The sequence below is a fragment of the Zerene cesonia genome, chromosome 19 (assembly GCF_012273895.1).
Source record: "Zerene cesonia ecotype Mississippi chromosome 19, Zerene_cesonia_1.1, whole genome shotgun sequence".
Taxonomy (NCBI): domain Eukaryota; kingdom Metazoa; phylum Arthropoda; class Insecta; order Lepidoptera; family Pieridae; genus Zerene; species Zerene cesonia.
Window position 1 is genome coordinate 1,510,748 of NC_052120.1, and position 17,812 is coordinate 1,528,559.

Below are 17,812 nucleotides of genomic sequence, written 5' to 3' on the forward strand. Positions count from 1 at the left end.
TTTTCTTGAAATAATCCGTGATTTTTTTCGTCATTATTTTTTTCACTTTTGGCGACACCTCCACATCCATTGCCTCTGTGGAACTCCTTGGACCGTTAAGGTTTAATTTGCCACTCGCTTCATCTTGTTTATCCAATTCAGTAAAAAGTTTCTTAGGATCTGAAGAAACGCTAGCTTCCACAACGTTGGGTTCATCATCTTCAAATAGATCCGGCGACAATTCGTCTTCGAACTCAAAGCTTTCGAATAGTATTTCCCCTTCTTTTTTATTATTTTCCACAGTTTCTTGTTGTTTTGTGCCTTGTTCCACTGTCGGTTGTGAATTATCCTGCGAATAATATAGAATATATTATAACATCTACTTAATTCAGGTACATTGAAGCATATACTTATAAGATAAAACCTAAAACTTGGGGATTAAATTAAATAACAATACAATAAATAACAGTAGTTGTTAAAGTCTGGTGCGTTCAAGCACCATTTTTCTTTAAACGGTTGTTTTATTCAAAAAAATGAGGTTAATTTATGTAATTCCAAAGAACAATAATTACAATTCTAAAATAACAAAAGGATCTTGCCAAAATAAACTTAAACTATGAATATAAAAGATTTCCTGTATTTCCCTGTATCTATATCTTACATCACAGATCGTATATTTGTATTGAGTACTAGCTGCCCCCGCGGTTTCACCCACGTAAGTCCGTATCCCGTAGGAATATCGGGATAGAAAGTTGCCTAATGTTCATTGCCATCGGTTCAGTAGTTCTTGCGTGAAAGAGTAACAAACACACACACATCCTTACAAACATTCGTATTTATAATATTAGTAGGATATTGTTTAGTTTTTTCACCTTCACTTATATATTGTTTGTAACAAGAAATATTGAAACCAATAGTAATACTTACAACGAACATAGGATGTGGAGAGGGTGTCTCACCTAATTCCTTTTCTAAGAACGATTGTAACGTAGTCTCTTTAGCGTTGCACGTTTCGCAATATTTAACTATCATGTTGAACAGCTGACCTGAGAATAATAATTGAAATTTGTGATTTCAGACACATGTATGAGTGCATATGAGTGTGTTATATACACATGTACGGGTACATATGTGTGTGCATGTGAGTGTGAGACGGTAAGAAATCTTTATAATGTGACAATTTATTACTTAGATATACGCTCATAGACAAAACAATTTTAGCAACTTGCAGAAATCAAATGAAGAGGACACTAGTGATAAACGGCTCAATAGATTTTAATGATTTTTGATTTTGGACGCTTCTCCGCTTGGATTAGAAAAATATCTTGTAAAAAATTAAAAAGCGAGAAGACAGGTTTGCTCTCACTCACACACTCATTCCACTCAGAATGCTAATCTAACTTATCTCAATCATTTAAAAAAGTAATCAATATTCATGGGGTTGTATCTATATGTATGAATATATGATCATAAGTGATTGTTTTTTTAAATTTGAATGAAACTATCAATGTATGATGCGCGTGCGCCGCGCTGGCGAGCCGCGCCCGGCGGCGGCTACACACTCACCCACGGTGACGCCGCGCCTCGCCAGCGCGCCGTACACCGCCCCCAGGTAGTCGCGCAGGCGCTCGTCGCCGAAGGTGCAGTAGGCGAGCGGGCGGCGCGCGTGCGCCGCGCTGGCGAGCCGCTACACACTCACCCACGGTGACGCCGCGCCTCGCCAGCGCGCCGTACACCGCCCGCAGGTAGTCGCGCAGGCGCTCGTCGCCGAAGGTGCAGTAGGCGAGCGGGCGGCGCGCGTGCGCCGCGCTGGCGAGCTGCGCGACGGACTTGAGCGTGGCGGTGCCGCCGAACGCGCCGCAGCCCCAGTTGCCCGTCGCCACGCCGGGGTACTGCACGCCGGGGCCGTCGTCCGTGTACGTGGAGAAGCCGACCCACGCCTGGAATCGAAATATAACCAATCTGGCAACCTATACTGTATACCGATTCGACAATGTGAACTGTTTATATGGATTTACAAAAGGCATCCGACACAGCTGATCGTGATTACAAAACTTAGTATTTAATAGTACTTGTGTGAACGTGCCGAGGTGGTTTTCCTCTTACATTACAAATAGGTAGCAAAAGAGTTCATACGTCAGGCGTTCAGAGTTCAGGCGTCATAAAAAATGTATTCTATATACAAAAAAAATTATACGGACATCGTAAAAACAAAATTAGCAGACCAGAGATATCTTTATTTCTCTCAGTACGTCGTACTTCTTAACAAGCACCCAAGAGCAATTGCAGATACCTTGTTAAGTTCCCTGAGGATAGCCTCCTTCTTCCACTCCATGCTAGGTCTGCAGTAAGGCCGAGCGTCCATAGCCAGGACGGCACACCGGCGACGGCACGACGAGTCGAACGGAGTCTGGTCTACATGGTCTCCCGCCCACTGGAAGCTGGATCCGTAGCCCGTGTAGTTGCTGTATCGCTCACTGCCTGGGGGGTGTGGGGATTATAACATATTAATATAGCCTATCTGATCTACAAAACCGCATGGAAAATATTTTTTTGATAATACTATACCGCCACAAATTAAATAGAAGCACGTGTGAGACACCAAAGTTGGTGTCTCATATATGTCATAAATAAATGACTTCATCAAAATCGGTTCACCTTTTCACAAACACAGAAAAAAGTATACGGGCGAATTGAGAACTTCCTTTTTTTCTGAATTCGGTTGAAAATAAATATCCTGTATAATCATACAAAAAGGCACATCATGTTTCACATGATTCAGAAACGATAACAAAACAGCTCAAAAGACTTCAAATTGTGAAAAAAACAAGGGGACACAAGCGGCGCCACTCGGGCAGCCGGGTAAAAAGTATGTGCTAATACAGACTATAATCTATCTCTGTACCAATTTCATACAGATACGTTAAGCTGTTTTCAGAAAGAAAGAGTAACAAACATACATCCATCCATACTTACAGACTATCGCATTTATAATAATAGTTGGATGTAAATATCATTAATTTCTATAACAGTAACACAACATAATATTTACCAATTATGAATAATGTCTCCGTCGGCTTGAGTACTTCTGTGAAGAGCATGGACAGAAGCAGTTCTGGGCAGATGACAAAACGGATTTCTTCTTGCACACAGCCTCCCCCCAGCACTCCACCCCCTAAGAACCTGGTACAATTGAAGTGTGTTCATATAACATCATTCAAGGGAGAGTGTTCATACGACATCCTTCAATATTAGCAGCACGGATTGAGCTGACTTGGCTTCCCTTCTTTGTTATTATAGCTACAACAAAAATATCTCAAGTTTTCTACTGTTATCACAGTTCATGAGATACCTGGTGACAGACGAACGGACAGACAGACAGCAAAATCAGTCTACCAGCCTAGGATAACGTGTCCAAACCATTTCCATAGAAACATATATATCAACTAAAAATTCACTTGAATTCATGTCCACGCTATAAGCAGTTAAGTGTGAATACACAAAATATGTCAATTTAGTCAATAAAGATGTTATCATTAAGATAAGACAGAAGAAACATGGTCTTCATAAAATAATTAAAAAACACACTATAAATAGTCTAAGATCCTGCTACGCGTCATTGTGTGGTGTGTTAGTAACACTACTTATAACTCAAGATCGCATTAACCGATTTGGCTGAAAATCTGAAAAGTGCAGAGGTAGCTTAGATACAGGAAACAGACATAGGAAAGTTCTTATCCCGAAAATACCACGAAAACGGGAACATGTGAGGAAAACCCCGGGACAATCTTTCCTGCGACTACGCGGGCAAAGCCGCGGGCGGAAAGCTGGTAAACAAATAAATAGTTGTTGCATGTTTGCATATTCTATAGGCTTCATACTTTCGATTGGATTGGAATTTGTTCATAAACAAAGCCAATGTTATTAAAAAAAATATTAATAAACATATTCTGGACTGCTTTTTTTTTGCCACATTTTATGATAAAATATATATTTCACCATTAATAGTAATAAAAAAACCCTCACTTATTAGCAAAATCCACTTGAATTAGTCCATCCATATCCTCAATGATAGTTTCACTGTCCACATACAGTGGGACACTAGCTATCGTGTTCTGGGACCGTCCCCAGTCGGGACAGTCCCGGGGCGGGACGTAGCGGCGCGTGAACGTGACCACACCTGTTGGGACTGTACTGCAACAGTCAGGATCATGATATGTAAATACAATGGGGACTAAACAAGCGAGTTTGATTTTTTTTTATTTGATCCACAAGACTGGTAACATATGTTAACAATATTTGTTTTTGGCAGCTTTCATTTCATTTATAATCTTTGGCACGATAACAACAAAAATGCCTTCTCTTTTTTAATATGATACATTTTTATATATATTTTTATTAAGTAGCTGTAACAATTTTAAAATGACGGTAGTTTTACAGGAGTCAAGTTGAGTCCAATCTTGAAATCTTTAAATTGTCTTAACATGTTATATAACTTTTCTTAAGCAAAACAATAATAATAATAATGAATAACGAAATATACAATCACCTTTAGTGCAGACTCTTCTGAAGTAATGGCAAATACATTTGAGCTTTTCCAATGTGCTATCTTTGGGACTCATGTTGTACAAACTGAAAATTAAGATAAAAATACATATTATACATATTATAAATCCGTGTTTGCAGCTTAATAGGTACAGTTATAAATTACTTTCATACATGTAATTTCAACATTTTCTTGCTTACAAATTTTGTCAACGTTATTATAATAATAATTTATAATCAGATGCTATATCTATTTGATACAAATATATTAGTTGACCATCCTATAACAGAATAAAAAGAGTAAATGCTAGCAAAAACAATAAAATATGTTGTTACATTGTCCTACTTTAATGGAAAATATTTAATTTAAACTTGGTACACTTATCAGGATCATTGACGATACAATAATTTCACGAGAATGTTTAATAAATTTAAGCATCAAAAACATAACTTACTTAGAAAAATTAATATACGGGTAATTGCAATATTCTGCTGTGGCTTTCCTTGAATTTCTCCTTGGAAATGTGCAGAAAAATGCATTTGCCAGCAAACTCGAAACTTGTTGTTGTGTTAGGGATATTGATTTGTTCTTTTCTTGTCTAAAAACAACATACACACATACATATTGCTGGTTTTTTTTAATTATGAAAAAAAATTTGATGTTGTGATGACATGCAAAAGCATTATAATGTACATACATATAACTAAGCTTGTAAAGCTGGTACCAACCTTTTGCCTGGAAGAGATTTCTATTAAATGATAAGGCCGCCTAATACTGTATTTATTGCACATATGTGGTAGTGGAGCACGATTCGGCACGAATTGGCCCAGCCCGCACCGGTAAAGTACCACACTCCCACAGAAGACCGGCGTGAAATAGTATTCTGCTGTGTTTTGTTCGGTGAGTGGGGGAGCCGGAGGCCCATTACTTTTCCTTCCCCTTCCCATTCCTTTCCTTTATTCCTCTCGCCAATGCTTTCTTAATACCTTCCCAATTTAAAGTCGACAATCCATTTGTAGAGACCTAATGGTCGATTGCAGACCCCACGCCTCTCACGGCCTCTCTAAATGTTCATGGGCGGTGGTAGCGCTTACCATCAGGCGTCCCACCAGCTCCATTGCCGACTGTGGCATAAAAAAACAGAATAGTTATAAGGTTTATGTATAATTAAATAATTTGACAACTATCCGCTCCGGCTTCACCTATACTACATATAATTCTTATAACCCGGAGGGATCATAATATAAATATTCATCAGTCAATGCAAAAAATTAATAAGTCAATACATTAAAAATATACTTGAATTGAGACGATTCATAGTATTTAAACCAACTTACTTCAACAATGGTATAGATGATTGTATAAGCTTTGGCAAGGCTAAAGCCAGCTTAGCTATTTGTGGTAGTGTGACATCAAAAAAATAGTTTGATTCCTCCTCTTCTAAATGCTAAAATAATATATCATAAATTATAAATGCAAAGTTTGTATGTATGGATGTTTACTACACTTTCACGTGAAAACAGTATATTATATCTGTATAAAATTTGGTGCAGACACATATTATAGTCTGGATTAGCACATAGGCTACTTTTTACCCGGGTACCACATTGGTGACGCCACAGGTTACAGCAAGTATAAAATATTTGAGTACAGTGAACACATTTTATACATAAAACAATAACTTAAGGATTATTGCCATGATAATCTTTTGACCCATTGCAGTCTTTAAAAATTGGTCTTTGTCTAGTAGGTTAGTACCATATAATAAAAAAGTAAGACCCAAACATAATATGGGGACACAGGACTCCATTTTAAACATGCTTTTTTTGCCTTCACCTGTATGTTTTCTTATTTTTATATTTATATAGTTTTAGATAGGATTTTGACAGACAAATAGATAATTAAATGAAAATATTATACTTGTACATATATTAAGGATCGGTGACAATACAATACTTTCATAAGTTTATCCTGATAAGAAATTCCAAGATTAAATAATTTCTTTACATATATCCTGTATAAGAGCAAGTGAGACAATTTAGTTGATTCTATCATTTAAGCTTGTTTGTTAGATACTTGAAAGTAAGTTTTCCATAATTTACAATACTTCATTATCTACAACAAAATTTTCATACTTCATTTAATAGATGATGTAATGATGAAAATTTCCAGACATCTTTAAATTGTGTATTATATTTTAGAATTGCTCCTGCCAATTCATTACTATTCCGTATAGGCTTGCTTAAAGCTTCTTCTATAATCAGCCATCGCTCTTTGAGTTGCTTTTGACCATTTTCCTGGAATCATTTAATTAAAAATTAAAAGAAATACTCTGAAAAAATCAAATCATGCAATTTAGAGATAATATGTATGTGCAAGAATAAATTCCTGGAAAATCTTCAAAAATATATGTATTGTGTAGTAGTAAAAATTCATTTATAATTGCTATATATTATATACAACTAAGTCCTCCAACATGCGTATGTCTCTGAATTAAAATAATGTCCTTCTATTTGCATCCCATGACAGTGCACATTGCATCTAAGCTAATCGATTTTTGGTTGGTTAATTATGCTCTTACATGAAAAATACTATTGTTGAACATCCAACAAAGATGCCACAAACAAAATTTACTTACATCAACAACAGGGTACAAGCTATGTTGGGAGTCAGGCATTCTCACATGCTCATGATCCCATTTATCTTGTCCTATTTGAGGTTTTGGAGGTCTTTCCAAATCACCATGACTGGGGATGTGATACAGCACTGTATGATTGAAGCCCGGGCGGACTAAGGGGAATTCTGGGGATCCCCAAGGAGAATCGGATCCATGTATCTGGGACAATTGTACTCCTCTCCACGTTTGATCAATCGACATTGCTTTAGAACTCATTGTAATGTAATTCATAAGTAATATTCCTTGAAAAAATTATTTTGATCACGCAAAATAAACAGCGATACACTTAACAATATAAATTATTTAAACGCACTGTTTCGTATTAAATTAATATATTGAACTTTGTTGCTCGCGACTGTAAACATGTCGACTTTTCAATATGAATTCGCACGAAGAAAGATTATAATACCACTTTGAATAAAAATATTCTGTGCTTTATCAATATCAATAATGTACTATAAATTATTTAAAATACTATTTGATTCTGTGCTATTTGCTAAATATAAAATTTTATTTTACATCAGTTTCAACACGATGCGCACAAAAATAACGCAGACCAATATTCAGCTATCACGAAACGGAATAATTTTATATTATTATGAAAAAGTATGCAATTTATATAGAGTTAAAAAGTTATTTACAAATTACACAAATAAAAAATTGTCAAATCGCAAAATTGAAATGTTAAATGTCATGAACGCTGGACGTATGTAAACAGGAGTGACAATACCGCCGACGAGCCTCTAAGCGCTATTAAAGCGCTAAAAAATTTTGAAACTAAACAAACTAATGAAGTGACGAGCCTCTAAGCGCTTTAATAGCGCTTAGAGGCTCGTCACTTCATTAGTTTGTTTAGTTTCAAAATTTAGAAGAGAATTTTGTTTTATTTAATTTTTTACACATTAATTAATCTTATGACACCACCTAAAAGGAAAAATATAAATAAAATAATAAATAGAAATTATCACTCAGAAATCTACTATTCGTAATGTATACGCCAATACATAATAATGTGAATTAATTACATAAATATTTTTTAAATTAATTATAACTTTTTTTATGTCATCGTCGGCAATGGACCCTGCACCTAATGGTAAGCGCTACCACCACCCATAAACAGTTAGAGAAGCGTGAAGTCGATAGCAGACCTTACGCCTCAACAAGTGGATGGGATGGTCTTCAAATTGGAAAGAGAGAAAAAAAAGGATTGAAGTCAGGATTAAAAGAAATGACTGGGAAGGGTACGGAAAAGGATATAGACCTCTGGGTCCCCCCACTCACCGAACGAAACTCAGCAGTATACTATTAAAAAAAATGGTTACCTGTAAAGTCGGTTTTACGGGCGAAGATTTTACGTGACAACGTCTTTTTCTCGGTAGAATATTTATTGATATAAATATTATTAAATTGCACAATAGGAACAAGGAATTGAATGAAAATAAGAATTGCACAAATTATAACTATAGAAAATATATTTTGTTTACTAAAAAGACAGAGACAGAGACACAAGCACGCGATGATTCAATGCGCCTAATTCTCTAGTGCTGCGCGCGCGGCGGACCGATCATAGTTCGGTGACTCATCGTAACGTTACCGGGCGTTACACTTTTTCATGAGCGACTCCGAGCCGCAACCTAATTTAAGACGTTGTCACGTCAAAAAATTAAGATCATCAAATTAGAAAGTGAGTGACAACATCTCCACATTACCTCTCTCACGCAACTCGTTTATCAGCCGTGAGTTTCGGTCGCTTTTCGCTTTGCTTTAAAATAGATACTATGACCATGGTCCATTCTCTGTGTGGTCCTAGTATTATGTTATCTGTGGTCCTGATCATACCAAATAGAGAATTTGTCAAAAACAGCTGATACAATTGACAATAAAAATATGTTCACACTTCTGACTTCACAGTTCTGAGTTCAGACTAAAATAAGAAATTGGAATAGCGTTAAAGTATGAATTAAAGACAATTTAGTGTGTTTCTCATTAGGTACTTTTCAGTGAGAGACTGTTAAAATTTTATGTCTAAAAAGAAATATGGCCTTCATAAGTCCATCTTCACAAGTTCCCAAAGATGCGGTTGTTATGACCGAACATGAGGCTGCGGAATATGTTTGGGATTTGGTATACAAATGGAAAGATCTGAGTGATGTGTACGTTTATTTCACGAGCAGTTAATTATATAAACATAGCAAAAATTAAAAATGATATAGATATATAACCTCTCGACGATAGGACGATAACGACGAGTTAGGATCGATGTGGGGTATTGGGTAAATCGTTTTACTTAGACAGCTACATCGAGTTCTCTGCAATGATCTTTATTCACAATCACATTTTAAAAAGAAATTAAACGTTCGAAAATATTGATTAAAAAAAACCTAACCTCCCAACACAACTATTTCCAGGTGTAACTTTATTTTAAATAAGTGGTCCCCGCCGACTTCGCTCGTGGTACAAATATAGCCTATAGCCTTCCTCAATAAATGGGCTATCTAACACTGAAAGAATTTCTCAATCGAATTTCTCACATTGGTAGTTCCTGAGATTAGTAGTGCGTGCAAACAAACAAACTCTTCAGATTTATTATATTATTATGGACATTAGATAACGCTATATAAACGAAGATACCTTGAATACACGTGGTAGGAGTGATTGAATTAAATATTACAATTAAAACTATAATTTTAGATGGGCTCTACGCTATGGCTCGGTAGCATTGGCTGGTATAAATGGTATCTCCGGAGTACTGATTAATAAGCACTATCGCAGAAAGTTGAAGCTTGGCACTTTTGGACATTTCTCTTCAGTTATCCCTGTATCTGTTATGCCTGCAATGCTAACCCTGTTGTTTCATAGATATGTGAGTAATTAAAAAAATTGTGGATTTTTGTTTAACCTCCTCCTTAAATTTTATTAAGAACAAAAATTATTGTTCGGTTTGCTCCCGATAAGTCCCTCTGCACTTGATTTTAACACATAGTGGCCAAAATAATGGTATCTTCGAAATTGCTGCTAAATAAGACATAACATTGCTTAAACAGCTTTCCAGAAAATTAATTTTCTTACAAAATATAATATAATATTATCATCAACACCTCATTGTGCTTTATTACCCTTTCATCACCTTGAATTAATTGAAATAGATCAAAACATAGCATTGCTCTAGCTACCTATAATATCTAAAGAAACAAGAAAGATAAAATAAGATAAATACAAAAGCTTACAGGTGCAATGATGGCCATTTACAGCACTGCTTCTTTTATAATTAAAGTTTGAAAAATTACAGTTAATATCAACAGATATGATGCTAATGAAGGGTGAGCAATGTCCGGTGTGCTATGAAATGAGATCAGCGACCACGCAAGTTGTTTTAGGTATAACATATCCAATGCTGCTAGCGCCCACTTCAGCTTTAATGGTAGGTTGCACATTATTAGTTTTTTATGTCTATTAAAATTTATTTATCCATTTAAATAACTCAACATTTTCATTGTACCAAAATTATGTCATGACATACAGCCTATGGCGATATAAGTATATTCATGGATTAAGAGTAGCCTACAACTTTAAAGAATGATGATATTTTTTTCTGTTTAGTGGAACAGCAACATCCTTTCATATAAATTAGATTCTTTACAAATTCAAAATATTATTAATAGGATTTAAAAAAAAAATTATTTTGTGCACCAGTTCTATATTTACTATGTGCGTAATTCACTAATTTTTTTTTAGCTGGCAAATAGATACAATACATACAGGGTTCCACACCTGCAAGAGGGCCCTAAAGTATTATTTAAGTTCTTACGTACCATCACCAAGCCACTCACAGGAACATTAACCACCCTTACTCTTGTGCAAGTAGTTGCCTCATCTATTATAACTTATTTCGAAATGAAAAACAGTATTATACTGAGAAATAAGTTAATTGCAATAGAACAGAAACTGTCAGCCGAAGAGGACCTATAAATATGTGTGTATAGTGTAAATAGATTTGAATAGACAACATTATGCAGTTTTCATTTACCCTTTCGTAATAATAAGACCTTAATTATTTATTGTCTTAAATACTTTTGCATCGAAATTGGGTTATAAAACTCAAGTTTGATTGGCGGCAGATGTTTTATTATCATTTAGAAGATTTTCGACGCTCCAACAACGTAAACGTCTATTAAAATAACAACAATTCGTATTAAAAATATCGATAAAGTAAGAACGGCTACTTAACCTACAACAAATTATATCTTATTCATAAATTTTTTGTATTTTTCCACCTTATATACTTTTTTTAGAATTTTCGCTTTGATAACTTTAGCCTATAACCCGAGATATCATTACAATTGAGGAACCCGAGTGTATAATCTATTTTAATTCTATAACACTCTGAAATTCTTGAACCTGAGAGGTAAAGAGTAATCTGTGTTAACATACGCGTTACAAAACATTCAAACAGAACCAAACCTTAACTCTAAGGCATCACGATCTTATATCACTTGAGATTTCTATGCTTATATAGCTGAAGATATTACGTTGAAGATATAAATGTACCATGGACGGTGGAGTTAATTTTACCTTAAACCCGCTTATATATCATACGCACAGAAATTAAAACCTTACTTCAAAGGTCATTTATCAAGGGAGGTGGAAGAACCGATCATTAAACCAATATTCTTTACCTCCCAGTATAACGTATAGACGTAAGTACGCAAAAAACCGGGCCATTTATCGGTTGATTAAACCTTTTTACAGAGTCAAAATTTCTTCATAAGCTCACAAAAATTAACTAATTGACCAACTTAATCATAAATCGTTATTATATGAACTGAGGTTAAAGTTACAATGGACTGTCAATAAAAGAGAGCAATTTAAAAAAAAAACCTTATATTCAAAGAGCTATTCAATTATTCAGAATTTAATGCATATTACCTCGTAATTGTTTTTCTAGACTTAATTTTCACATGGTAAGCAACAAATATAACACAAAAAGTATATGGGCAGTGGTAAATTTTGTTATTATAACCGATCGTAGCTTGCTTATTCTTTAATACACATATTTCAATACGAGTGGCTGCTTTGCATCATAATATCTGTTTAATTTAACAAAAAAGAAAACAACTCAATAAATGTTCCATAAATTTGTACGTCGTATTACGTATCAATCTATATGTATAAAAACCCGCGCTTTGTCATTAAATCATGTGTATCTATCTTTTTCTTCTGCAATTATAGACGTTCAATGTGTTACAAATGTCATTTGATAAAAAACTACACATAGCGAAGGACAAATCATATCCATTTACGTTAAATTAACCTCAGTTTATACAATCCCTTACAACCTTTATAATGAGATAAACTATATTTTTAAAAGTTAACACAAGCAATATATCTTAATCAGCCAAAACCGTTTTTATTTAAATACTATCTAATTATAATCATACATTTATGAATCACCTATATCACCAATCATCCAATTGTGAACTATAAGCACGCCATTTTTCTTATCAAAATAAGATTTCAAATCAGGGAAAACGTCGTAGTCACGAGTGTTGTATGCGCTTTGTAAATGTTCGTTTGATTTTCTAAGACGAGAAAACTTTCTCGTTTAGTTGTTAAAAATAAGACACGAAATAACATGTCAATATACCAGTAAATGCACTTAAAATATTATGAATCTGTTATTACTTAAAGTATCTCATGAACACGACGCTATAATTTTAAAGAAAAAGTCAAAATTATGGTCTCAGTGAATCGATGTTAAATTTCAATCAATGAATCAAACACTCAATGATGACACGGAACTTTTTTTTTGTAATAGTAATTCAAACTTAATTTGTCAGTTTATTACACATCAGGATATTTTATTATCTACCAAAGTTCATAATAAGGCGAACCATACAACCTAATACTTAATATATTTAAGTTTACTTAGGTCTTAGAAGATCAGTTGAATATTACTGTAAGAGAATTTTTAAAATAGAGAAAGGGAAACAATTGCAAATATTAAAGTAATTATTTTAAAAAGAATTAAAAAAAATACTGAAATTGTCTTAAATCCAAACTACAACAATACATGTATTTTTTCAAAAATGTATTTTTTTTTAAATTAAAATAAGTGGCTTTGGTAGACTTAATGTTAAGCTTATAACATCATAGAGTAAGATTTATTGTCTATGAAAGATTGTACAGTTCTTTATTATTTATATTATCTGTGTAGTTATAATGTTTACCACAGATATGCAGATCATTATTTAGTATTCAGTCATTGTTTAAATTTCTATTTTATGATGATACCCTGTAATCTTGCATTTTTTTCATGTACTCATAGATTTTTGCACATTCATGTATATCCTGATGAATAATAATCATAATTGAGACACTAAAGAAAACATTCTCAACCTAGTTTATTCAAGTATTCGTCTAGACTCTAGTACTACTAAAATTCACACTTTATATTATTTACTGATGATATTTAAAGCGATATTACTTTAGGCAAAACTGCGATATTTCGTCTGTACATAGCGATTAAACCTTCAAAGGAATTTTGCACTCTATTTTGCCCTCCAAATCAATTGTACCATTAATTCAGTGGCATATACAAACTAGTATGTGATTTAATTTTGCAAATTTAGTTTTCACAATAAAATTGAAACCTATATGTTGCCGGTCACATTACGACGACCAAGAATTCACAAGTGTCGGATGACATTCGTAAATGATTCGTTCCATAAATGACTATCATTTGTGTATTGTACGAATGCTGCACGCAAGTCAGTGACCCCATTTACAATATTACAGTCACTAACAAACATTTACTTTTTAATTTCTGCCATAGGTTCTAATTCAATATCTGACAAAATAAGCGCGATAATTCCTCGCATATGCCACGACTCGACGCGTTTTCACGTAATCTGGACTAAAGCATCTACACTATCGCTATTCCGTGTCTATTCTACCAAGCTAGAGGAATCTATTTTTAAAACGGGAGACGAAATACCGAAGTCTTTTAATGGCACCTTGTATCCCTGACAGGAATGTCATTGGCAGTGATTAGACGCTAAACGATATCCACGATCGACCTCTTTCGCGTTCCGGAACCACTTTGAGCATAATTCTGACTTTCCGTTGTACTTGTATCACGCCACGTTTCATTCGGTACACTGTATGTATACTTAGAAGCTACATTAACACTTTCACTCGCGTTCGTCCGATATATAAATGGTGGTGGATAGGCGAAAATGTTGTTTGGGAACCCTTGGCAGGGCTGATTGGCCATCTGCTAGCAACGTTGGTTGATGTAGTCGTTGTAGGATGCGGATACCTCCTCGGACTGGTATCTCGTGAGTTTGATACTCCGTCTTAGATCGGCGGTGATCGCCGCCTTGTAACCCCCCTTTCTGAGGAGGGAATCGATCGTTTGGATTTGGTCCCAACCTGAAATGTTTGGCAGAGTTGAATTCATTATCAAGAGCGGTAATTGAATTTATCCTTTAATGAAAATGAATAAGGTTGAAAATGCTGGAAATAAATTATAAAATTCCTAATAAACAAGAAAATATACGCAATAGTAAACCCTATTAAGTCCTTGACGAAGCAAAGCGGCTCGCATACACGCAAGCACGCATGTATAAGTTCTTCGTATAAAATCCAAGACTATATATGACTATGGCATGTGCTAAGATTGGAAGAGTGTTTAGGAACTATCCTTAACCAGTTTACTGATTTGGATCAATATCTTTTTTATGCTTGGTTTGTTATTAAATTGACATGATTATTATATAACAATAAAACACAATCTCCGCCTAATTTGAGAATTTCATTTTTTTTGTTTAGTTTGGTAACATGTATATGTTACTATGCGGTAATTTATAATACAGAAACATCTATAAACGACAAGGTTATAGATGTTTAATTAAAATTCGATTAAATGGGTTTCTCCAATTTAAACAACAAGTATCGTTTGCTATAAAATATAATACATAAAAAAAAAATATTCGGTATTTTTGTTTGTATGGTAAATATTCAAAACTTATTTTAAGAACATCTCTGTTAATTTGATATGAGTATCATTTATTCAGACTTTTTATAGATCTATTTTTAAACCCCTTTTTGGTTACGGGAATTAAATTCGTTATTTAAATTTAATCGTACAAGGCGACACAGTCTTATTTCTTCAAATTAATAACTATTGCTGCATCTGGTGTGTATAAAACGAAATTATAAGATTCAGCACACAGCTACATATCTACTTGAAGAGTCCTTATATTATACTCGTATAAATACGTTGAAGTGCTTATATTAATCAGATACCGTATACTCTCTATTGTAGGACAATGTCAATATCACTCAACATGATATTGTGGCAACATCTAAGGAGTCAGCGGCAGTCACTGCTGTTTCCTAATCACATAAAAATATACTTTTAAATTTATAATAGATTATTCATTTTTACACTACATCGATGTATAAAATTATATGTTTCATTAAAAAGTTGCCAATATAATTTTTCTTATTTACTCAGAATTTTGAAGTCAAAGTCAATAAGTTTTGAGAATGGCTAATTTTGATGAGAGTTAGCCACATAGATTGAATTTCTCTGTCTGTTGACAAATTACATTAAAATGCAATAAAAATCAATTGACGCTATTATGCATCAGCTTACAATGTCTGACTTTTGATGACATCAAGTTTAAAGCAAGGCAAATTTTGATCAAATAAAGCGTTTACCGTCGATCAACAGCACGTTAGTATTTAACACAATCTATACACATTATATGTACCAGATGTAACATAACAATCTATATAAACCAATCACCTTGCTCAGTAGCGACTTGAGGTAAGTAGGTTGCTGTGCGTTTCGAGCCGCGCTCGCTGATAAACTCTATGCGTATCCCGTGCTTCCCCAGCTTCCAGTCCAGATAATGTTCAGCCTCTTCGAAATGCTGCAAGATCGAGACGGACACCGTCAGCCGTGGTACTTCCTCGCGAGTGATCGGAGAGAAACGGGAATCTTTTAAGGCACTCGTGATGGCGTACTCCCGTAGCCCTTTAAAGTAACAGGGATTGAATTGTGACTAAATAAATTAAACTAATAAGATAAATGAGTGTTCATCACTTTTCGTTTGACTTATTTAAAATGGGTCAGATAATGTATTCAGATTCAGTTCAGATTATGAAAGAGATTATGGTTATTATTTGATTCAGCTCACTTTTATATATCCATGAAAGTGAGCTGATCAATGTATAGTTTATTATTTTATTTTATAGTCACTTAAGTATGTTTAAATCATTTATCTTTCGGTAATATTACGTAGCGATAATGTTACGCCAGTTTTAAATCACTGTAGTTTAATATTATAACAGCTACAGCTATTAGGAATATAGGCCAATAAATTACATTTTAATCATAAAATAATGGTAATTTTAATAGCCAAGGGACTTTATGCTGGGGCTACATTAGCTGGCTAGGGCGAATGTTAGTGTTGAGAGGCCGTTCGCAACACCAACTCATTTTTATCAGTGAGAAAGACAAAAAATAAATTAACATTCCCTTTTGAGATGGTAGAAGTTATGATCCTATATGATCCTGTCCGTATGTCTCAGTTGGTTTGAGGATTATTTTTTAAAGTTATGTTAGTTAATAACTGTAACCCATTGTAGTGACACACATATGCAAATTTAAAAAATACGCTGATCGAAGCTATTTGTCTGTGTACACATTGTGGCCCCGCCGCTTTTCCTTTATCAATGAAAATGAAATGAGTAAGTTAACTTAAGTCACACACTAGTAAAGATTAAAATTTTAATAAAATAAGGCTTTAATTTGATGCTACTCTACATCCATATTCAGAAAAAATATTAATAACATCAGTCTACTCTCAGATGATTTGAAAATGTTAGTCTCTTCAATAAGAATTATAGAAGAAAAAAAAACTGAACCAATATTTACCTTCTAAACAATCTTGAAGATATTAAAATACATATTAATCTTAATTTAACCTATTAATATAATCAAATGTTATTTCTATGTGAATAATAACTTAATCTCGTGAGTTATACATGAATATATTACTAATATTATACACCAACTACCAAGTTCCACAGGTTTTTTTATGTGACTTTCGCGTACTACTTTCGACCCCCCCAAACAAAAGCCTTTTATAAGTTTCATGTCTGTTTGTATATCTGTCTTATAATTTTTTGATTACAACGTGTTTTTTTTTTCATTTTTAAAACTGTTTTCTTGGTGGTGTTTATAACTATGTTTGATGAAAAAGTGGTAAAAGATGATGGCTGCCTTAAAATATTGGTTGAAATACTTTACAATATGGATATCAAATGAAAAGGCTAAATTAGCAAAATACTATGACAAATTTTTAATTCAAGATGGTATATCCAATAACACAAGGTATGTATTATTGCATAGACAACACAAAATGTAGTAAAAAAATGTTTTTAAATGTTTTTTTTTTATTTCTTTCTGTTAAAAATTTCTTGTTATTGCTTATAACTTATTTATTTTTAAAATTATAAGCAAAAGTTAAAGAAATAAAGTAAACAGAAAATCTGTTTTCGATTTTACAAAAAGATTATGGGTAGCCTACTACAAACTT

General features: G+C 33.9%; 3 protein-coding genes across 3 annotated transcripts in view; 1 reads left to right on the plus strand and 2 right to left on the minus strand.

The window, feature by feature from the left end:
• Window positions 1-4: 4 nt before the first annotated feature.
• LOC119834281 (poly(ADP-ribose) glycohydrolase) lies at window positions 5-7,827 on the minus strand (the record flags this gene model as incomplete). Its single annotated transcript, XM_038358617.1, has 11 exons — window positions 7,164-7,827; window positions 6,661-6,822; window positions 5,863-5,972; window positions 4,980-5,123; window positions 4,529-4,611; window positions 4,006-4,168; window positions 3,032-3,162; window positions 2,273-2,460; window positions 1,679-1,919; window positions 907-1,025; window positions 5-328 (listed from the first exon to the last, which is right to left on the minus strand). Coding segments are annotated over exons 1-11 (1,935 nt in total), but the record flags the coding sequence as incomplete, so codon positions are not given.
• A 1,238-nt stretch (window positions 7,828-9,065) lies between these two features.
• On the plus strand, window positions 9,066-11,210 carry LOC119834180. Its single transcript, XM_038358486.1, has 4 exons — window positions 9,066-9,355; window positions 9,894-10,065; window positions 10,492-10,623; window positions 10,938-11,210. The coding sequence occupies exons 1-4, from the start codon at window positions 9,240-9,242 to the stop codon at window positions 11,169-11,171; spliced, it is 654 nt and encodes a 217-aa protein (XP_038214414.1). The 5' UTR covers window positions 9,066-9,239; the 3' UTR covers window positions 11,172-11,210.
• A 275-nt stretch (window positions 11,211-11,485) lies between these two features.
• The window catches only part of LOC119834178 (uncharacterized protein CG5902), a 7,793-nt gene continuing 1,466 nt past the window's right edge, over window positions 11,486-17,812 (minus strand). Inside the window, exons 3-4 of the mRNA XM_038358485.1 lie at window positions 16,015-16,245; window positions 11,486-14,633 (exon numbers count right to left, since the gene is read on the minus strand). Of these exons, the coding sequence (XP_038214413.1) occupies window positions 14,479-14,633; window positions 16,015-16,245 (386 nt within the window). The 3' untranslated portion in view covers window positions 11,486-14,478. The remainder of the gene's footprint in view (window positions 14,634-16,014; window positions 16,246-17,812) is intronic.

Bases quoted from the DNA above. Each gene is read 5' to 3' on its own strand.
- LOC119834180 (XM_038358486.1), top strand. From the start codon at position 9,240: ATGGCCTTCATAAGTCCATCTTCACAAGTTCCCAAAGATGCGGTTGTT. The intron at 9,356-9,893 runs GTACGTTTATTT...CTATAATTTTAG, and splicing joins TGGAAAGATCTGAGTGATGT to ATGGGCTCTACGCTATGGCT. The intron at 10,066-10,491 runs GTGAGTAATTAA...GAAAAATTACAG, and splicing joins CCCTGTTGTTTCATAGATAT to TTAATATCAACAGATATGAT.